General features: G+C 37.8%; 3 protein-coding genes across 4 annotated transcripts; 1 reads left to right on the top strand and 2 right to left on the bottom strand.

Annotated features, from left to right (window-relative positions):
• Positions 1–131: 131 nt before the first annotated feature.
• Positions 132–7,279, top strand: selenol (selenoprotein L). 2 transcript variants are annotated; one of them, XM_079375497.1, is made up of 9 exons: positions 132–473; positions 576–657; positions 745–798; positions 1,046–1,091; positions 1,526–1,653; positions 4,115–4,229; positions 4,460–4,582; positions 5,343–5,480; positions 6,903–7,217. In XM_079375497.1, exons 1-9 carry the CDS (start codon positions 371–373, stop codon positions 6,945–6,947), a joined length of 834 nt encoding a protein of 277 aa, XP_079231623.1. In that variant the 5' UTR covers positions 132–370; the 3' UTR covers positions 6,948–7,217. The 2 variants fall into 2 exon arrangements, with proteins under 2 accessions (XP_079231623.1, XP_079231622.1); XM_079375496.1 differs by having other exon boundaries at positions 316–473; positions 6,433–7,279.
• clec11a (C-type lectin domain containing 11A) lies at positions 7,217–15,008 on the bottom strand. The gene is made up of 4 exons (XM_079375498.1): positions 14,465–15,008; positions 13,183–13,294; positions 12,618–12,809; positions 7,217–9,945 (listed from the first exon to the last, which is right to left on the bottom strand). Exons 1-4 carry the CDS (start codon positions 14,573–14,575, stop codon positions 9,548–9,550), a joined length of 813 nt encoding a protein of 270 aa, XP_079231624.1. The 5' UTR covers positions 14,576–15,008; the 3' UTR covers positions 7,217–9,547.
• On the bottom strand, positions 14,846–22,154 carry cUnh1orf198 (chromosome Un C1orf198 homolog). Its single transcript, XM_079375495.1, has 4 exons — positions 21,837–22,154; positions 20,910–20,960; positions 20,254–20,820; positions 14,846–17,191 (listed from the first exon to the last, which is right to left on the bottom strand). The coding sequence occupies exons 1-4, from the start codon at positions 22,122–22,124 to the stop codon at positions 17,135–17,137; spliced, it is 963 nt and encodes a 320-aa protein (XP_079231621.1). The 5' UTR covers positions 22,125–22,154; the 3' UTR covers positions 14,846–17,134.
• Positions 22,155–22,624: the final 470 nt, after the last annotated feature.

Below are 22,624 nucleotides of genomic sequence, written 5' to 3'. Positions count from 1 at the left end.
TGGCCAGCACCTGTATATATTTTCACTTAATTACTACTAAACAGGACAGACGAGACGGCTTGTAGTATGCAGTACTTCAGTGAGCCACTAGATGGCACATGTTTCAATGTAGATACGTCCCGGAAGCTGTCACTCACTGTTGCAGATGTAATAAGTCAAAGTAACCTTTTTTATTTTTTAAATGAGTCTCTGTGTGAATTTCTATTCAAGTTTCGAATTATTTCGTGAATTATTATTGGCCAAACGTGCTGCTGATGAAAATTCTATGATGACACGTGGTGCCTGGCGCATTTAAGGCTTGACCAATCACCGTTTAGTTTCCGTAATCACCAGATCATCTGGGTGACCGGTAACTCGGTGAAGGCTCAGCATGGCTACTGAAGTGGGCCTAAACACACTCTTAGCGGCTTTGAAAGAACTGGTCGGCTTTGGTAGAACATCTTTGGAAAATGTAGAAAAGGACGTCGCCAAAGGTATCTGAGATTTGACCTCGTACTGGTGCGCAAATGTATGCATTATGTAATATGCATGTAGGGTTCAAAGTGTATCTGTTTGCATGTGCTACTTTTGTTTAGGTGGTTCTTTGCACGAAATTGTCGATAAGAAAATTCGTCCTTTATTTGGTCTGATGTCAGCAGGTGCCAAGTTCTTTAACAGGTGTGTATATTTATCTTTAAACATTGCAATGGTGCATTTTTTTTGTTCCATGATCTGAAAATGTTCATGATATGATAATTCTTTCAGTCTGTGTGTGAAAAACCAAAAGGAGGCAGAGCATTTATGGGAACAGTTTTTTCAGTGAGTATCGGTTGTGGTCAAATATTTAGCATAATTATAATAATAACTGTTTGAATGATGGTGTACCAGGCAATCTCATCTTTTAAGAATTATTAATCAATAAAATCAGTGTTTTTTGGTGTAATAAACAGTCACGTATGTAAATAATGTATAGTTAGTTAAGAAAATTCAAACTTTTGCCTGTACATCATACTGAATATCATAATGGTATATTGATGATAATGCTATTTGATTCCCAATTTAACAGAAACACTGAGGTTCGAGATAATGTTGAAGGCTTACTACAGCTGGAAGTAAGCAATATCATTTTTAATAAAAAATGTTCATGAGACTGCTATGATGCCCCTAACAGGACATGAGGATGATATTAAAAATAAATAAATTAAACGAGAAGAATATTATATTACGATTCTTTGCGTACTCTCACAAAATTATTTTGCATTCTCACAAGAAACATAGCGTTTTTTTTTTTTTTTTTTTTTTTTTTTTTTTTAATGGAAATGATTTGAGATGGGAAGAAAAACTGTACTTTTGTGAGGGAAGGGAAAGTTTCTTCAGAGGAACACAAAACAATGAAAATATATTGTTTTCTCTGATCGCCGTCGGGGCTCCACGGAGTGCTTGTTTTCATATGATACATTGTTTGAATGTTTTTATGTTAGCAGGTAATATATTAAGTGTGTTTGAGTAGTTTAGTGAGCTGAATGCATGTTTGTTTGATTGACAGGTGGAGTGGGATAGGTTTTTGAAACGTCTGGATGTTCAGATGCAAATGAGCGACACAGTTCTTTCCCAGTGTCCTGCAGCCCAGACGCTCAGCTCAGAGACACAGTTTATACACGTCCAGACTAAAGAGTGAGATAAACACATAATATCATTTCTATTCATATCCAGAACTGCTGTTGAAACTAAATGAAGGCCTGCAGTTGCAACAGTTCATCACGTTACATTATGACTGTGATTACATCAGTGTCTCAGGGATTGTTTTGTTACCTGGTTGAAATTTACTCACGCATTTATTTTTTTGTAATGGACAACCCATAGGTTATAGCTGTAATTAAACTTATCTCTATATACAGTTAATGTTCATTGTTTTGTTTTTTTTGGTCATTTAGCAGACGCTTTTATCCAAAGCGACTTACAAATGAGGACATAAGAAGCAATCAAAACCAACAAAAGAGCGACAACGTGCAAGTGCTATTACAAGTCTCCGTTAGCCTAACGCAGTACAGATAAATATTATTATTATTATTAATTTTTTATTTATTTTTAATAAAAAGACATAGATAAAATAAAATTAGAATAGAATAGAGAGTGCTAGAGTTAGAGGGTCAAGTAAAGATGGAACAGATGAGTTTTTAGCCGTTTCTTGAAGATGGGTAAGGATTCAGCTGCTCGGATTGAGTTGGGCAGGTCATTCCACCAGATGGGAACAGTTAATGAAAAAGTCTGTGAAAGTGTTTTTGTGTGTCTTTGGGATGGTACAATAATGCGTCGTTCACTTGAAGAACGCAAGCTTCTAGAGGGCACATAAGTCTGAAGTAATGAATTTAGGTAAAGGGGTGTAGAGCCAGTGGTGGTTCTGTAGGCAAACATTAATGCCTTGAATCTAATGCGAGCAGCTATTGGTAGCCAGTGCAAATTGATGAACAGAGGTGTGACGTGCGTTCTTTTCGGCTCATTAAAGATTAATCTTGCAGCGGCATTTTGGATTAATTGTAGAGGTTTAATAGAATAGGCTGGAAGACCTGACAAGAGAGCATTGCAATAGTCAAGTCTGGAGAGAACAAGAGCCTGAACAAGGAGTTGTGTTGCATGTTCCAAGAGAAAGGGCCTGATCTTCTTAATATTGTATAATGCAAATCTGCAGGACCGGGCAGTTTTAGCAATGTGGTCTGAGAAATTCAGCTTATCAATCACAACTCCAAGGTTTCTGGCTGTTTTTGAAAGCGTTATGGTAGATGAGCCTAACTGGAAGGTGAGATTGTGATGATACGATGGGTTAACTGAAACCACAAGCAGTTCTGTCTTAGCTAGGTTGAGTTGAAGGTGATGGTCCATCATCCAGCAAGAAATGGATGCGAGCAGCTATTGTCGGATCATCAGGATGGAATGAGAGGTAGAGTTGAGTGTCATCAGCATAGCAGTGATCTGAAAAGCCATGTTTCTGAATGACAGAACCTAGTGATGCCATGTAGACAGAAAAGAGAAGTGGTCTAAAAACTGAGCCCTGAGGCACCCCAGTAGTTAGATGTTGTGGCTTGGATACCTCACCTGTCCAAGATACTTTGAAGGACCTATCAGAGAGGTTTTGTAAATTTGAGAATTCCAGTAACATTTTTGAATGAGGCAGGAAATTTAAATGAATATGAAATGAAATTTAGAAGAAATGATTAAATGCAATATTTCCAGAAATGTTGAAAATAATATAATGTATGTAAATTATATATACCTTACCATTCAAACGTTTGGGGTCTGTAGGGTTTTTTTTTTTTTTTTTTTTTTTTTTTTTTTTTTTTTTTTTTTAAGTCTGTTAAGGTGGTGACACACAAAAAAATTCAGCTAAAATTTAGTGGGGAAAAAATGGTTCATTTTCCATTGTCAATAGTGTAGCGATGTATGAAGCACAGCTAGTCAAAATATTATGATTTTAAATAAGTCTTCTATTTGAATATATTTGAAAATAAAATGTATTCCTTCAATGGTAAAGCTGAATTTCCAGCATCATTACTCCAGTCTTCAGTGTTAGGACACATGATCCTTCAGAAGTCATTCCTCATTTGCTGCTCAAGAAACATTTATTATTATCAGTTTTGAAAACAGTTGTGCTGCTTAATAATTTCATGGAAACTGTGATCGAAAGATTGAGCATTTATTTAAAATCGAAACATTATTACCATAACTTTTAATCAATTCAGTGCATCCTTGCCGAATCAAAGTATTTATTTATTCTGAAAACTGATTTTAAACAATTGTATATGGAAACATGTCAAATATGGAGCATTTTAGTAAATTTATTAACTGGTCAGTTGAGCACCATAGTGAATTTAAAACTTCCTAAATGCTATCATTTATCCCAGATGTTAATGTCAGTAATATTCAACTTTAGAAAAAATATTTCTAATCAGTTGAGAAACAAAATATATTGTATGTCAGGGGCTAAATATGCATTTGTCAATAAATTGTTCATGTGACGACTGTTAAATTTCTTTGAATTGCAGTAATTCTTCTTGTCAGTTCAATTTAACATGCTGTGGACTGTGGCTATTTCAGTTCAAATTTCAGCAAAAATGTTGGTTTTCCTGTACTCCTGTAGGAATGTGTCACTGGGTCAGTACTTGGGGAAGGGAGACAATCTCCTCCTTGTGTTGCTCCGGCATTTCGGATGACAGCCATGACGAGACCACCTGACTGAGCTGAAGAACAGCAAGGTAAGACAACCTGTCATTAAAGGAGATGGAAACTGCACAGCTGCAAGTAAATTCAGAGCAGACCTCCGCCATTTCTGATTGCTTGGAAAATATCTTTCGAAAGCTTGTTGACCCAGCTGTGGACTTGGCAAGGCAAAATGTTGTGCTGCTTTTTTGTAGCAAATGTTCCAGAGTCAGTATCCCTGTGTTCTTTGAATCATCGACTCTGTTTCTGCCTCTTTCTCTTACAGAAGCTTCTGGAAGCTCAGTCATTGCGGGTGCTGGTGGTCTCTTACGGTTCTCTTGAAGGGGCCACATTCTGGCTTGATCACACAGGCTATGAATTTGACATGCTGTTGGATGCAGAGAGAGCGGTGAGGACTATCAACTGGGCAAAAACATAATTAGCCCTTCTTTGCTTAATCCTAAGGTTATGAAAGCTTGTTTCAGCTATTTAATAAAGTAATTGCGACTTTTTTCTCGCAATTGCGAGTTTACATCTCACAATTCTGACTTTTTCTTTTAGAACTGCATGACATAAACTTGCAATTGCAAATTATAAAGTCCGAATTCTGAGATATAAACTTGCAATTTTAAGAAAATTGACAGTTTTTCTCCTCAGAATTCGACTCGCAAAAATGGCAAATTCCGAAAAAATGTCAGAATTGCGAGGAAAAAAAGTTTAAAGAGTTTAAATGGCAGTTCTGACTTTCTTTTTCACAATTGGGTGTTTATATTACACGCTTCTAAGAAAAAAGTCAGAATTGTGAGTTTATATCTTGCAGTTATGACTTTATAACTCTTAATAGGGAGTTTACAACTGCAAAATGTCAGAATTGTGAAATAAAAAGTCACAATAACTCTGGTTTATTTTTTAATTCAGTGGCAGAAATGGGCTTCCATATAAGGTCTTCAATGTTAATGGCTTAAAAAAATCTTTTTTTTTTTTTTTTATGTTGCAGTTGAGCCCTGCACATGACATGCAATCAATCAATAAAAAATTATTAATAACCACAATTTATCATCTTTCACAAATAACTTAAATGAGGGAACAAATGAATAAGACTCCATATACTTGACAGTAGTTTAATACTGATCATATGTGCTGATTGGTCTGTTTATGACGGGCCACAGGTGTTTCAAGCGTTCGGTCTGGGTTCATCTATCAGCAAGGTGATTAAGTTTAAGATATTGCTCCACTACTCTGAAATTCTGGCGACGAACCGACAGCTTCCCGATGTGCCACCTCAGTTCATCGATGATCTCTTTCAGGTGACATGCAAACATTTATTCAAAATATCACACGCAGAACAAAAGAATAATACTCTGACTTGGGAAATGAGTTGCACTTCTTTCCATGAGTTTATTACCCAGATTTTATGGCTTAAGGGTATGTATATAGGGCCAGTTACACAATGACAGTATCATAAATTGCACTTCTTCAGCTCAAATCACTCAACAAAACTGTGTTTTGTAGGCTGGTCTAGTTATGCAGTAGAACTGAGCCATATTAATGTATCTTTCCACAAATAGGATATAATTTGTTGTCCGATTTTGGCCCAAAGGTGTTTACCTTCTCACCTGTGTCATGTAAATATTCAATTCATTGTTGTAAAAAGCTGTTCTTAATTATTAAATATTAACTAACAAAAACATAAGTGTTCTACAGCCTGTTACTGTATGATTTTACCCTATTAAAAAATTGTGACACCTGAGAAATAATATTATTTGAACCCTTTCTACATCATGGCCAAGAAAAGTAGCTAGCTATATAATTCTGATATAGTTTCTTTACATTTTTTTTCTATTTAACATTTATTGCCGGAAAATGCATTCACATAAATAAGGGCTTAAACTGCATTTAGATAATGCATTTAATTCCAAAGGTTGCAGAAATTATAAACTGCTGATAAAATGTAAAAACTGTAACTTGAATGCAATGTAAGTCACGTCTGCTAAATGCATAAATGTAAATGTTATAAACCTTATGTAAAATCAATAGGAAAAAAAACAGCTGATATAGCATTTCATTTGACATCCTGAGGTAAACCAAGATTTTCTGAATGAGAAGGAAAATGGTTTTAAGAGATTCATGCTATTTGTGGCATTCCAAAATCATAAAAACTAACTCCAAACATTGCATAATACCCAGTGATAGAATAAACATTTGTCTCCCTGTAGTCTTGAAAATGGAGTAAAAGCCCTCTCCCTCTGTCTCTCTCAGATGGGTGGTGATTTTATGCTGGACCAGGATGGTAAAGTGATATATTCCTACCGGTGTAAAAGCCCTGTGGACAGACCATCAGTTACACAGATTCTGGCTGCCGTCTCTGCTCATTCTTAGCATTCCTGGAGAAAAATGTCTTTTATGTTTCGTCTTTCTAATGTTAAACTGCTTGACTTGCTTCCTTGCCATCCTGATAAGAAGTTCCAGTTCCTGAAAAGTTATACTCGTTCGTGTTCGTGCCAGATTTAGTATGATGGCCAAAATAAAGTTTATAAAATTAGCCGTTCCAGGCCAATTTGGCATGGAGGAGGGCTGTTCTTTTCCAATGCAAATTTTGGCCTGAATGGGTGATTTTACTAATCTGTAAAATATAAAAATGGCAGCTACTGTATTGCTATGAGATTCGTATTAAAGGGAACACTAAACAAATATGATTTTTTTTTTGGGCCTTAAATGTGTTGCTGTAGGTCGACTCCACAGATAGACAGCTCGCCCAGAGGTTGTATGGATGAAGATCTGACTCAAACTCATACACTTATGAAGAGTCATTTCTGATGGGCATTTACACCCTCTGGCCATCACAGCTTCTCATCTGTTGAGTTACTGTAGCACAGACCTGTCTGAACTCTATATCACACATCAGTGTCTTGATTAAATGAAATGTTAACTTAATTTTTACAGTTATTCAAGCCATATGAAATGAAATCTCATTAAGCTGTTTAACTATTTACTGTGAATGGTAAATGTTTACAAAAAAATGAAATAAAATATATAACTGATTTAAAATGTATATATTTATAGGTTTGAATTTCTTTGAGTACTAAAATCAACATTGAATAATGTCGGCCAGAATGAGACTGGACTTTTTTCTACCATTCAGCATAGCTCAAGAGTCCTATTTCACTTTAAACCTGCTTCAGTAGTGAAACAAATACAACTTTGAAAACAAATACAGGGTTGAAACAACAAGCCATAATTCTAAAGAATTTTAGAACAATAAAGAAGAAAAAGAAAACAAATTTCTGTTACGGTTTTGAACACGCGTCTAAAAAAGCACTAATGTAATGTCAGAACCAGGGCAGATGCAGACAACCCTTGAAATAATACAAACATTAAACATCAAAAAGATTAAATAATTTATTGTATTGCAGTATGTTTTCATTTGTCCATGATCTTCAAACCTTTATTACAAATATTTCCAGCACTGGCTTTAAGATCCCATGAATATTGGAGTTTTGTGGCATTTATTAGCTTTAAAGCCATCTACAGTATAGGATGTTGTATTTTTTTGTAAAGTTTGTTTACTTCTAGCAGTTATACGCTTTTTAAAATATACAGTATTTCTCTTCTCTACGCCCTACAATATACGATCCAGAGGAGTATCCTGGAGAATCCTATCCCCCTTCCTGAGCTAGTAGGCTAAGTAATTTGCTTGCTAACTGAAAATACTAAGAAAGAGACATTTTTAATTTGACCGTTTTTAGCTTCAGTAATATAACATGATACATGTATGTAGTATGTAATTCAAAAGGCATTAACATTTTCATGAATACAGGGTAAAATTATATATAGGGCATATAATAATGCATAAAATTTGTCTCAACCAATGGAATTGCTTTGGTATTTAAGGGGGACAGGAAGTTAAAGGATTAGTTCACTTCCAGAATAAAATTTTACAAAGAAAGATAAAACAACAATGTTGGACAATTTTGGAGTTGGAGGAGAAAATTTAAATGGAGTTTGGTACTATTTCTGCCTACGTCACACGTAAACGTTTCAACGTAACTACGTAATTCTTTGTGGACGTACATTGCGGAGCTAATGCAGGATGAGCATTTGTGTTTAAAAAGGATATACATTTGAATTTTTTTTTATTGTTTGTTTTTGTTTGTTTCGCTAGATAAGAGATTTAATTGTTTCGCTAGATAAGACCCTTATTGCTCGACTGGGATCGTGTAGAGCCCTTTGAAGCTGCACTGAAACTTCAATTTGGACCTTCAAACCATTGGTCCCCGTTAAAGGTGGGGTAAGTGATTTCTTGTAGCGAATGTTGATATTTGAAATCACCAAAACAAACACGCCGCTACCCCAAAAGGGTCTCGCCCCTATTTTGATAGCTCCGCTCCACACATACGTACGGCAACGATTAGTTCTGTGAAACAAAGCAAAACCAATGTTACTCGCTTATCAAGAAGAAACAAAGCAACCTCGGCGCCCGATCGCAGGCCTTCCCGCTCCTTGAGTTCTCTACAGCGCTAGAAAGCTGATCCGATATGTACACGGGTCCTACTTCTTGCCTTATCGTGTCTACACTGGATGCGAGCGGCGCGGAGCGGCGTGACAAAATACTATATTCATTATAATCAGTGATGATGTCTACACTGGATGCCGTGCCGTGACACGACAAATTCCCGACAGTAAACTGCTGCTGCGTTCTATTTATGACAATTGACGGACATTTCAAATGATTTTCAATGGTCGCTTTGTTGCGTCCAGTGTAGCATCCGGTGTAGACACTGTAAGCCTTCTTTTGTTCCGCAGACGGTTTCCTCTTTTGTTTTTTTTATCCACCATCTCTAGCGTTCTGTCGTCGCTCGGCTAATGTCCATCATGTGCACTGAGTGCTCTCTCCTCCGGAGTCCGGATCATGAGTAGACAGGCCCCTTACTGTTGATTGGCCACAAGTTTATTTTGGTACTGGACCCGACTCAGTTTTCTAAAGCGTTTTTGAAAAAATACATACCCCACATTTAAAGTCCACCATATGGAGGAAAATCCTGGAATGTTTTCCTCAAAAACCTTAATTTCTTTTCAACTGAAGAAAGAAAGACATTTACATCTTGGATGATATGGGGATGAGTAAATTATCAGTAAATGTTTATTCTGGAAGCAAACTAATGCTTTATAGAGTCCTGCTCCAACTTCCTGTTTCAATAGGAAAAATGTTTAACAGGTAAGAAAATTGCATTTATCAAACCATTTCATGGGATCATTAAATTCACTGGTCCTAATTTTACCTGTGCAATAACTGTTTTTAAAACGGTTAATAGCTGCTCTTGACTTTTTTTAAAAACAAACTCTTAATTAGAAGCCATTTAGGAAAGTATCAAGGTCAAACATCAAACTCGCACAGATAATACATGCGTCTTTCACAGTAGGTGTCCCACCAGTCTCCGTCATCTGAAGACATGGCTACACAGTTCTCTCGTTTCCCACCATCTGGCTGGCTTGACAGGAAGTGCTTCCTCCACTGGAAGTAAGTGACACGAGTTGTGTCCTCAAATAGATAGAGGCCTTCAGAGCGCTCGTCATTGATCCCAAGCCACACAGGCCAGTTTCCATGGAATACTGATTTCACATATTCAGCCAAAGCTTCCTGCTCCTTGCGATCTCGTGGCATAGCCATGCGTCCTCCCCGCTCCTGACACTTCTTGGATGCATCTGCGTAGGTCTCATACACGCGGTATGCCAGGAAGCATTTGTAACCCATTTTACGGCCTTTCTGGCACCCTGGAACCACAAAATAATTTTCATCTTATTTTACTAAAATACAGAACACAAAAGTTAATGAGTGTCAAGAGGAATATTTTGCTGTCATCTTAACCAGATTTGCCCAAGTAGTACATATTCCTGGACCAACAACCATTCTGGTCCTGGAACGTTACGATTAAACCGTCCAATTTTAGTGTTAAGCTTCTTTAGACATTAGGTCCTTAATTAAAAGATCAGAACCAGCACACACAGCATGTGTGATTTTCCTATATTACATTCAGATTTCAATTAGGGATTGGCATTAGGAGTTTTGTCAAGGAAAACACTACTAGAGTTTAGGTAACTCTGAAATTTGACAACTAGGTGTAGCTTTGGGAATAATGCTTAGGGTAGGACATTGGAGTTAGGTCTGAAGGTTAGAGGGTGTTGGGAATAAAGAACAGAAGTTAGAAATGGAGATTAAGGGTCAAGTTTTGAACTAGAGGTTGGAGTTTCAGGACTAGAGGGTTCAGAGATAACACTGCAGGGTTAGGATTGGGTTAGGTAAAGGTTGTCCAGTTCTGTTCCTGGCAAGCCACCGTCCAGCAGAATTTAGCTCTAGCCCTTACTAAACACGCATGAACCAGCCAGCCAAGGTCTTCAGAATCAATAGGGAGCGTCCAGGCAAGTGTGCTTGAACAAAACTCTGCAGGAAAGTGTCCCTGCAGGAGCAGGATTTGACTCCTTGTTCGGTCAAATGTTGGGGGCTGGAGGGATCAATAGCAGGGGTAAGGCCCCAGTATACTCACAGCAAAGTTATTTGCTGTTGTTTGCTTAGGGTTAAAAATACATTTAAAAAGAAGTTTCAAATACCTTAGCAGCGGTATATTGTTAAAATACTGAAACTGCTTACACTGCTGGGATTGGTGTTTAGGTGAATATGTAAATAGGTTCTGCAGACTTTCCTCTCAATACCAAAATAAACTAAATGAAAATGACAGCAGTGTGAAAACAGCCATTAATGAATAATCTAATCATAATGATGTGGATATATTTGCACAAGCTCTCCAGTGTGTCCATGTTCTTACTTGAGTCTGACCTGGACTTCCTGATTAGAAGAAATAAATCAGAAGATTTCCACGTCAAAAAGTGGAGCCCAGAGCACACCTTCATATTATGTATTCAGACCAATGGTTATTTGAAGGTGTTTATCAGCCACAGCAAACATTTCCTGAGAGTTTGCTTTGGCAAGCCGTTTCAAACACCTGAAATGAATTAGACAAAATTTGTTTTGGCATCATTTTGTTTGAAATGGCGTTGCACCAGTTTATTCTTCGGTTTTGCTTAAAGTATTGTTGCCTTGAAGGGTTAGAGTTCAGGCAGGGTTATGGTGTGAAATGGTCAAATTTCAGCTTGAAAGGGATTGAAAGAGTAGGACTTGTGTAACATGAAGGGATGGAGGCCAGAATTTAGATTTGAAAATTGACGGTGAGGTTTAGGACTAGGAATTTAGCGTTATGGTTAGGGCTGGTTTTAAGGGGTTGATCTTCTCATTTACCAATGATTTTGCTCTGAATTTAGGGTAGGTTAGGGATTGGTTTGGATAGTCATACCCTCATACGCCACTCCCACAGACCACCCACACCCATTCATTGAATGTCTGATATACATGGCGCACTAAACTGGCAACACTTGTGTGAAGGCAAAAGTGTAATCTGAAAAGTCTAAAGTGAAATCTGGCTAATATCTTCAGCTTTTCTAAGAGATTAGGTGTCAGCAAGCTTTAACAGTTCACCAGGAAACAAAGCTTTGTAAACAAGTACCGGGTGTAACCCCTTTGGTTCTACTCCTCCAACTTTTGCTGAGCAGGATTTGAACCGTTGTTTCCAACAAGGAAGCTAAAGACCGTAACTTCTAGCATCAGTCAATTGTGCACCTCTTAAGATCAGCGGAATGAGTTTTACCTGCGCAGCTCTTACCAGCTAGCCTCCGTTACACGGGACTACAGCAATGAGTGCTTCAACTAATTTCTGGATTTAAAAAAAGTTTGTGAAGTTCACAGCTAAAAGTAATTTAAGGCATTTTGAATTTAAAAGAGATGTGTTGACATGTTTACCTATAGCATACAAGAAAAGTTCTATTTTTCTGAGCTTGGTTGAATCTCTGGATTCTGTGTGATTTCATTTCATTAGTAGTGCATCCTCTGAAATACCTCACTGAGAAGGAAATATCTGTGGCATACTCAGGTGACATTTAACATGCCCCTAAACATGAAGTTGAACAAAACATAACTGTGATTGGTCACTTTTCAGATGACCTCTTCCTGACTAAGTGAGCAGTCCTTGGCCAATTTCAGTGGCTATAGAGCCTAAACCTTATGTCTTTAGGCAATGGTCTGGCTACATGGATCTAGGATTAGGGTTGGGATGGACTTATAACTATAACTTTGTTCCAGGTCCAACAAAGGGTGTTGATCCCACTTGTTCTGCCTAATTATTTGCTGCCCAAATAACCTTATGTATTGGGTCATCGTGAGCAAAAGGTTTAACTTGAGAGACTGCCCTTGAAATAAACTGTCACCACCTTACTTTATATTTGGTAAGATCCTCAGTAATAAAAATATGGATTCTTTAAGCACAGCTAGATTTCCACTGTTGACTACACTGCCATTTATAGCCCACAGCTATGAGCCCAAAGGTAAAGCCACTAACCCTCTAGTCGTCCGATCTCTTTGCGATTGTCCTTGCAGTAGGACGAGACTTGTTGAATGGCATCCTCAGTGTCGCCTAATCTATTCTCAAGTCGTGACATTCTTTCCAACAGTTGTGTAACTTTAATGTCCAATGTGTAATGTCCCACATTAAGCCTGTGGATAGCCTGATCCATCGCTGCCAGTCTAGACACTGCAAAAATGTATAAATAGACAAATGTGAATCAAGTCTTTCATTAGTCAGCTATGCTGCTGCATACCAGTGAATGAATAGAATATTAAGAAACTGTGTTGTGGAGGGGGAAGGGGTTGACAAAGGTAGCCGTCTGGATTCTTGAATAGCTTTTTTTTTTTTTTTGATCTTACTGATGTTGCATTATGTAATTCACATACCAAAACTATTAAATATTACCATACAAACAAGCCGTCACGTCAGGACAAATAACACCGGCTGTTATTGCAAGTAGAATATATGCAAATATACATTCCGTTGGATTGGTTTTGGCTTGTTTTTCTGGGTCTTCAGATGGAAGTGGGTAAGTGAAGTGAGTGTTTGGTTAACGCACGGATGTAGTTGTAAGTGCTCTCCATTTCAGAGACTGCAGTGGTGGGTTCAGGTTCTATGATGTCAGGAGTGTCCCCTCGCCCTCTAACCATCTCCTCATTGAACACTCTCACCTGTAGGATTAAACGACAGCAAAACCACCATCAAAACCAGACTTAAGGCTGGAATATACTACACAACTTCTGCCCATATTATTGCCCCAATTTACACTCTGAAAGAGTCAACATTAGTTCCCAAAATTCAGACGCCGTCTCCCATTTTGGGCAGTCACAGATTTTGCAGAAAATTGCATGGTATATGATGACCACAGACTTTGAATTTTTAGCTCAGACTACGAATCCATTCAGTGGCAGGATATCAAACAGATTTAATTATTTGAGCCAATTGTAGAACAAATAATGTTTCCACTTTAATTCAATTTCCTAGCAATGTTTCTGTGTGGGTTTGTTGTGTTCGGAGCAGTGTGTGACCCTTAGTCATAAAATGTATGATGCCCAGTTTTCCTCTGTAACCAACACAGCCAAATATGTGATGCCTAGTGGTTTGAAATCTGTCCAGATTTTAAGTCACATAGTTAATTCCAGCCTTTGCTTGATACACATGCACAATCACACTGGAGGTCATGGCCAGGCACTTCAAGTAATGTGATTGCTAATCGAGGATGTTTTGTAGCAACCAAAGTGCATGCCCTTGACATTTGATCTCATAGACTCTTAAAAGTGCTTAAAAGGTTCTTCACACGCGATGCCATAGAAGAACCATTTTTGGTTCCACAAAGAACCATTAGGTCAAAGATTCTTTAAAGAACCATCTCTTTCTTACCTTTTTATAATCGGAAGAACCTTCTTTCACCACAAAGAACCTTTTGTGAAACAGAAAGGTTCTTCAGATGTTAAAGGTTCTTTATGGAACCATTTAGACAAAAAGGTTCTTCTATGGCATCGTGAAGCACCTTTATTTTTAAGAGTGTAAATGCAGACGCATTGTGAACTAGCTTCATCGTTCCAAAGCTGTACAGTAACCCCAAGCAGAAAGCCATAGTGATGCAACATCACGGTAATACCCTGGTATTTTGATGTATGTTAAGGTGTTTACATAATACTCCAAGGTACTTCAATGAATACCATTCTATTAGCATCATGGTAGGTTTTCAAAGACATTTTGTAAGTCAAACAATTCACAATTGTTGCGATGGAAATCATTGATATATTAAGTTATAAAGAAAATGTCACTGTTCAACAGTAAATGGATAATTTCCCACAAAATAAATCTAAAATCTTAACCTGAGACAGATGAGCTGTCGTGATGGCCGGTCTCGTGGTGTTCTCGCCAGAGTTACAGGAAGACAGAGCGCTGAAGCCCAGTACAGCCGCCAGAATCACTGTTAGACTCATCTCCTCTTCAAATCACTTCACTTCATAAATCACTTTCTTCTGTTCAGTTTTACTGCATATATACACAACTCCTGATGTTCACTCAACAGCAGCCTTCTCTCCTCCTTTCACATCGCTTTCAACTCTGTCTCGCTCTATCGTTCACCTCTATACAGCTCTGTTTTGTTTTAGCCTCCTCCCTCTCTGCAGCTGTCGGACACTTTTCCTCCTCCTTTCACCTTGTCTGAAAGATTCCTTTTTTCTTTCTCTCTTTTTCTGTTTTCTTTCTTTCAGCTGCTTGTTCCTGAGAACCCAAACACAGGATTTATTTTTTCATCCCTCCCACATCTATTCTTTGTGCTAACATGGCAGTTTTACTGACACAGCTCTTTCTCCCTCTTCCATAAACATTTAAATAGATCTTAATTTTCTTGTCCAAGACTCAGCCTTCTGTGACGTTTTTATGCTGTTGTCCCTTGGGAACATTCTGTTCTGTAGGAGTCAATAGTGGCCGAATGACAGGAAAATGATGAACGTCTCATTACCAGCTGAGTTCTGTCTCCACACATGGAAGGAATTTGGACTTCTTGTCCTCTAAACAGGACACTTCTCTCTTTCTTGCTCACTTCCTCTGGAGGAGACTCTGGAAGGGAGTTAGATGTAAGAATGGAGTTTTGCCCAAAAGAATCCAGTTCATTACATAACAAATTCTAACTAAGCAAATCTCTCCCAGATGACTGTGTCTAGACATTATACGGTACAAGAAACTGATAAACAGCTTAGATGTCTACCTTTGACAAATAACAATTAGAAAATTACAAAACCATGGATATCTACTCGTTAGACTGATCTAATCCACCTATCAACTGAACTCCTTAAAAATAATTCCGATATAGCCAAAAAAACCTTTGAACGTTGAATGACCTCTTGGACAACTACAGAGCCACTTTCCTGTCAGAAACTAACAATGTGGTGCAATAACGTCAATCCTCCAAAATAAAAGTTATTGCCTGGGGAAATAAACTCTTTAAATAAAGCATATTAGAAGCATTTTGAAAGTGCCACATATGTGACCAATTACATTAACGCACATCCAATGGTTATATTTAACTAAAATAAATAACACTCCGGGCAGAAAACTGTCATGGGATTTATGAGTAGAGCTCCATCTTTCTGTTTTCAATTAGTGCTGCACTGCCCACTACCAGGCAAGAGAAGAATGAGACAAACAACAAGAGTTAGTGTACTTCTTTTATCGTACTTATCTTCCATTACAGAGATATGAATGCATAAATACTGGCTCCAGGCCACGCATTCGTATTCAACAAAAACATCTCGCAACAAAGCTCCAAAAATGATTCCTATCCTTGAACCCTAGTTAGCTTAGCCCTGAATCATATGACAGACAAGTACGTAAATGCAAACATCGATTTCACACATCCAAAATCAAGTAAAGAGCGAGTTATATCTATGCGTTTACAGTTGAACAAATGGCACATTCGGTTTCAGTTAACTCTATCGCCCCCTTGAGTTCTGGACATTTGCGTACTTGCGTGGAGTATGCTTCGGGCCTAACAGTGAATGGAAATTTTAACTATTGCTTTAAGATATTAAGTCATTTCTGGTGTACTGGGCTACAGGAAAGAGACAAAGAAAGGAAGCATTCAGGAGAATGAAGAGAAAAGTCAATGATTCACTTTAAAGCATACAATGAAAGTAGCACGCATATAAAAAGTCTACAAAACAAGCAAGGCGCAAGTCATCTTCTCAAAACCATGCTAGCGCTACGGTGTCTCATTTAGGTCCTTATCAATAAATGTACAGTGAAGCATCTTAACACTAGTATTGAGGTCTAGATAAATATAGATACAAATTTATGGCAGTGACTGATGTAGCATTCACACTAGTGGTTTTAGTGTGGATCTGAGTTCTGGCTTGTTTGATTAATGCATCTTCCGAACGTCTGTAACTGCACACAAAGGAATTTTACTTGAGTCTGAAAGAGGGGTTTGTTTTAATGTGAGCCACAGTGTGGTTCGTGGTTGATGTGAATGCAATCCAGAAGTGGGCTGGTACTGATTAGTGTGCCAGTTTGGTAGTCACACCAAATAAAAATTTAAAGCATTGTTCTGCAACTTTAAGATTTCAAACTCCGTTGCCTGGATACACAGGATAAACAGATTTTGGTGGTTCTAATGTTGATGGTAAAATAATTTTTGCAAACATACCACAGTTTAGAATAACAATAACAGAAAGCAGACCAACAGGGCCAGGAGAGTAGAGACAATGGGTTCTGAATCAAGCAAATGTACCAAGTGTGAAAACAACCAAAGTAACAAAGATTGACTTTTGCTCTGTTTAAAATCTTATCTGATGTATCATAGCTCATGCATTCAGTAACTTCTAACCAGTGAGATGAAGTCAAACAGATGAAGACTTTACTACAATCATAGAGATATTGATGCACTATAAAGAAACTACTGAAGCATTTGGATTTAAAAGGAAAGTGTTTGGTAGTGTTGGGTTTGTGGTGCTTGTAGGTCCTGTGATCTGGAATGGGTTCTTCAGGATATTCAAGCGTTACCAGTTGTCCAAGAAATCAAAGCCAGTCTTCAGGATACTGCTGCTTGTGTTAAACTGAAAAAAAGGAAATACAACAATTTATGTTGTTAGTCGTTAAAATGTTAGTAGGAAAAATCAAGAGAGAATGTGGGTCAGTGACTTACAAGTGTAAGTAAAAATAAATTAGTAAATGCAAATTAAATTAAAATAAATAAAATTAATAATTTAGATGCATTTTATTTATTGCCAAACAACAACTGTCTGAAATATATATATACACACACACACACACACACACATATATATATATATATATACACATATAAAAGTGTTACAAGCACTGATCTATAATCGAGAACATATAGATCAGTGGTTACGACCCAGTTTAAGCTACAGCGATCTATCAGACCACATTAAAGAGCGCCAAAACGGTATTTATTGCTTGAATTTCCTAATAAAATTGACAGAATTTGAAATCGGAGACTTTGTTTCATATCAAAAGTAACAACGTGATTTATTGGATGGCAGGTGTACTCTCTGTACTGTTCATTCATCAACTGAAAGCAGCATCGATTGGGATTTAACCATCGATATTGGTTCATAAAAATGAGAATCTATTAAAATTGAGAAATCCATTTTTTTTTTTTTTTTTTTACCCAGACCTAGCATATTTCGTTTATAGTGGCCTCCGCTGTCACTGTGGTGTTGAACATGAAAAATTACGCGCAGTCTGTTTATCTGTTCTCATCATAAATAAATTAATCCATAAACCTATATGCTCCTCCTGTAGGTTCAATATTAAAAATGAAAATGAGAACAAAATTAGAAGCAATTAAATGTATTATAATTAAAATATTAAAATGACGGGTAATAATAGATTATGATGGAATTTTTATGACCCTGTCCGTCAGAATTACGGAATATGTACAGTATATATATATATATATATATATAACCGATCGCAATTTGATGACGTCAACGCGTGAGGACGTATATATGCGTGAGATGCTGCAAGTCCAGCTGGTTCATTTTTAACAGCAGATTCAGTGACGTTAGATCTGATCAGCGCATCACTGCACGCGTCTGCGGAGCGCAGGCTTTACGGCTCCACGTGCACCGGAGCTGATCGCAGCCGCTCTATGAACGTTTATATGCACGTATGTATATGTATACATGTTCTTAGCCTACAGATTAATTATGCTAAATGTAGATCACAAACGTCTTGTTACATCTGGTTTGAGTATTGGTTATAGATAAATAGATGGTAAGAAAAATAACTATTTGCAGCATTGTTTTTTTTCCTGCTGTATTTTAGTGAAAGTATTCTATAATTTAGCTTTAGATAAAAATATTAGAGGATATAGCGCTGAAAGATATTTACCATAAACGACCCTGAGCGTTTGTTATGTGATCCGCGTCGCTGTTTTGACGCCCTGCTCACTTAAAATGGAAATAATAATAAATGATTATACCAAACTACTTGGTTTTCTTTTTTAAGGACATGATTATTTTAATAACTTTGATGCATTCTCATTTTTTATTCTGATAAACTAGCTTGTCAGTGAACTACGGCGTAGTAATTGCCGCTCCATCTGAAAGCAGATGATGGCGATTTACTGCTAAAAGAAACCGGCTTTACTGAAGAGATGCGCATGATGATCGAATTCGATTAATTGCACAGCGCTATGATAAACTCTTAAAAATATATGTTCCAGAAGATGATTTTGACCAATACATAGACATAGAAGAACCATTCTGGGTTCCCCAAAGAACCTTTCAGTCTTCTTAAAAGAATCATTTATTTTTCCAGTATAAGGAAACCTTGTGTGGAATGGAAAAGTTCTATGAATATTAAAATGTTCTTCATATAACTACAGATGCCAGAAAAATGGATCAAGATTATGAACTCTGTGCCCCCAAAACATGCTCATTCTATAGGAGTCGTATGCAAGTCATTGTACTCGTTAATTTCGTTTTAAAGGGGTCATATGATGCGATTTCACGTTTTCCTTTCTCTTTGGAGTATTACAAGCTGTTTGTGCAGAGATAAGATCCCTGAAGTTGCAAAGACTAAAGTCTCAAAACCAAAGAGATATTCTTTATAAAAGTTAAGACTTGACCACGCCCACCTAAAACGCCTCATTCAAACACGCCCCAAAATGTCTACGTCACGATGTGGGAAGATTTGCAAAACACTGCCCAAATGTCGACGCAATGAAAGAAGATGGAAGTATTATTCTCGTTGTAGTATTGTTGCTGCCGCCAGCACCATGTCCTGGAGACGCTGTGTTTCGTTGTGAAAACTAAACTACTTTGTTTGGGCTTCCAACTAGAAATCAGTGGTTAAGTTGTATTTACAACACTGTTCCAGTTCAACACAAATATTAGAGTGTGTGCAGCGCATTTTACAGAGGACTGGGAGTAGCCTGACAGCTGTGCACAAAGGCTGTTTCTATAAAGTGGGGCAATTCCAACTTTGCAAGGACAGTCTGGCGCTTCTGACTGTACGTTTTCTTATTTAAAGAATTTGCCACTGACTATTCAAACACATTCTATACAGACACTTCACAGCATGTAGGCTAGCGCTTGTTGTATGTCGTTTCTCCGATCACAAATGCAGACATGGTAATGTAAAAAGACAGTATAAGTCATTATATTCAGTAATTATGTCCCCACTGGATGCAACAAATGCCTCGTTTATAATGGGTTTTATTGTTTTTGTGTCGTCGCGCCGGGACACGGCATCGCAATGCGTAAGGGGCGTAACACTTCATCTCACGCTTGAGGTATTCAGCCAATCACAATGCGCCGGATAGCTGGCCAATCAGAGCACGCCTCGCTTCTCAGAACGATGAGCTTTGTAAAAATCGACGCGTTTCAGAAAGGCGGAGCATAGAGGGGCAACACTAATGTACAGTATGTGAAAAATAATGTGGTTTTTTAACCTTAAACCGCATAAACATTGCATCACACCAAATACACAAAATAATGCTCTTTTTAGCAACCTCACATGACCCTTTTAATATATTGCATTAATTAACGGAAAGAAAAATATGAAGAACATCAAGGCATTTTCCCCATGTACAACTGTCTGTCTTCATCTAACTGTATGAAATGAAGGTGAAATCCCATCTAACCTGTGAGAAGGTAGGACTGGAGGCGGGTGAGCTTTCTGCCTTGCCGGCATCTTTGACTGTGCTGTTGGACTGAGAGGAAGACCTGGTGACCAGACCAGGACTGAACACATCATCCATAGTGCTTACAGAGGGAAGCGTGCTCTGGGCCCTCTCCCACCCTTCCTCTGAGGAGGACACGGGAGCAGGAGGTGTTGGGGTCATGCTAATGGCCACAGGGGTCACGCTGATGGGAATGGGGGGAGGAGGGGCATGAGGTTTGGTGATTCTCTGCTGAACCGGCCGTGAGGGAGGCGCATCCTCTGACTCCCTCGGCCCAGACTCTGGCCTCAGGTACGACGGCAAATGCTTCTCTCCTTTCTCCAGAGACTTAATCTGGCTGGGCGTCAGAGACTGAAACTCATTCTTCTCGCCCTCTAGCCGCGAGCGCTCAGCGCTGATCTTCCAGAAGGACGACTCGTCAGTGCTGGGCTGCTTGGTACTCTGAGAGGGCTTGGGTTTGGATTCGTTCACTGAGGAGGGAACGAGCGGTTCTGGAGCGCCGGAGGTGATGCTGAATTCCATCTGACTCTGTTGGGAAGGGACAGGCTGAATCACTTTTGTTTGCTCTTTGCTAGCAAAATGAATACATGTATTTTTAGTAGAGGTGGCCTACTTACCTTGGTTTCCCAAGAGAAAGGAGCCGAGTGCTCATCTTGCCAAGTTAAGTCCTTGAAACAAGAGACAGAGATGTTAACATGCCATAAGATGTGACAATACTCCTTTAACTAATCTGCCATTTCTGCATTGAATAGGGATAAACATACAGGAGTACGCCAGCCCATCACTATATAATACATAACTTAAAAATGGTGCAGATTTGTTTAATAAGTGGTTCATAGATTCATCTTTCATAAACATTTTAATGTATAGAATTCAAAGAGATTTGTTTGGTAAACGCTTATTGATATTTGTTTGTTTTTACTTTTATCATCAGTTTACAAGCCAGTTTAACTGTATGAAGAATTTAAAATATTTGGTAAACGGTTTAATTTATAGCTATTTGGTTCAGGCTTTTAGTTTAGGCTAGACAATTTTAAATTTATTTTGTTGACACTTACATTGGTTTGGTAGCCTGTTTAACTAAATTAAATTAAATGTACTTTTTAGATATAACCGACAAAGATTTTAGTAAACATTTTAATGTACAGAAATGTGAAATATCTGAGAATAGCCGTTTTCTGAAATGTGAGAGATTTTAAGTATTAAATTATAAATAGTTGATGGAGATTTAAGTACGAACTGAGAGGTTTGTCTATTAAACTTTAATCTGAATTTGTTTTGACATTGAAGTCTAACAAGTTAAAAATTAACTTAAATTTGACTAGTTGAAGATAGCACTTTAATTAATATACACTTCACTTTTTAGCAGCTGGTTTAATAACAGTTTTGATTTACTAAACTATTTTATTTAGACCTACATATTTGGCAAATAAACAGATAGGCATGATAATATGTAAAGGTAATGGTTTTGTACAGACAAGCCCTATATTACTAGAGACACCCAAAACAACACTGAAATAACCAAACCAGCTCTAACTCAACACCTCGTCTCCGAAGTGCACGGTCTTCTGTCCGGTCTGGAGGAGCAGTTTCGGGAAGCAGACCAGCTCCTCTCGCTCCACCCGGTGCATCGCGTACCGAGCCCGGATCCGCGGATCCATCATCCCGTTGTCTATCGCCGTGTCCTGTTCGACGGGACTCATCTGGTCCCACTCCGTACCGTGCCTCTCCTTTATCTTCTCCCTTTCCTCCATGATCTTACGGGCCATAGAGTTGATGGAGGAGAAATATTCCAGCTTTTTAGCCTCCGTGAGGAGCGGATGATCCGCCATTTCCTCAAGCGCTGACGCACACAAGACTTTTATTCTGTTTCTCAGGTTAAAGTTATTCTTAAAATGATTCATTTGGGTAAAAAAAAAAAGAACTTTTTTTGACACGTACAAGCAAAAACAGATAAATAAATGGACCATGGTTCCATAGTTTTCCCATTCCCAAGCTGTCTAGTTGCTGATGGTTTCATAATAATAATTTAATAGATTTTTTTAAAAGTCAAAATTCCTTTATAATTCCATATTTAAAAGTTTGTGAGCAGTACGATAATATTTTTTAAAGGCTCTTATGCTCATTAAGGCTGCATTTATTTGATCAAAACTACAGTAAAAACAACAATACTGATAAATATTATTACAATTTGAAATTATAATTAATTCCTCTGATGGCAATATATATATATATATATAATTATTATTATTTTTTTTTTATAAATGTGGTTCTTTTTCAACTTTTTATTCATCATAGAAACTGAAGAAAGTACCACAGGTTACACAAAATA

This window comes from Barbus barbus (assembly GCF_936440315.1).
Source record: "Barbus barbus genome assembly, chromosome: 24".
NCBI classification, from domain to species: Eukaryota; Metazoa; Chordata; class Actinopteri; order Cypriniformes; family Cyprinidae; genus Barbus; species Barbus barbus.
Note: the sequence above shows the minus strand (reverse complement) of the source record. Positions and strands in the feature narration are given on the sequence as shown.

Coding starts and splice junctions, on each gene's coding strand:
- clec11a (XM_079375498.1), bottom strand. CDS start 14,575: ATGAGTCTAACAGTGATTCTGGCGGCTGTACTGGGCTTCAGCGCTCTG. Junction 13,295..14,464: donor CGACAGCTCATCTGTCTCAG/GTTAAGATTTTA, acceptor TTAATCCTACAG/GTGAGAGTGTTCAATGAGGA. Junction 12,810..13,182: donor GAGCACTTACAACTACATCC/GTGCGTTAACCA, acceptor ACATTTTTGCAG/TGTCTAGACTGGCAGCGATG.
- cUnh1orf198 (XM_079375495.1), bottom strand. CDS start 22,124: ATGGCGGATCATCCGCTCCTCACGGAGGCTAAAAAGCTGGAATATTTC. Junction 20,961..21,836: donor CCGTGCACTTCGGAGACGAG/GTGTTGAGTTAG, acceptor TCTTGTTTCAAG/GACTTAACTTGGCAAGATGA. Junction 17,192..20,253: donor CCAGTCCTACCTTCTCACAG/GTTAGATGGGAT, acceptor CCTTTTTTTCAG/TTTAACACAAGCAGCAGTAT.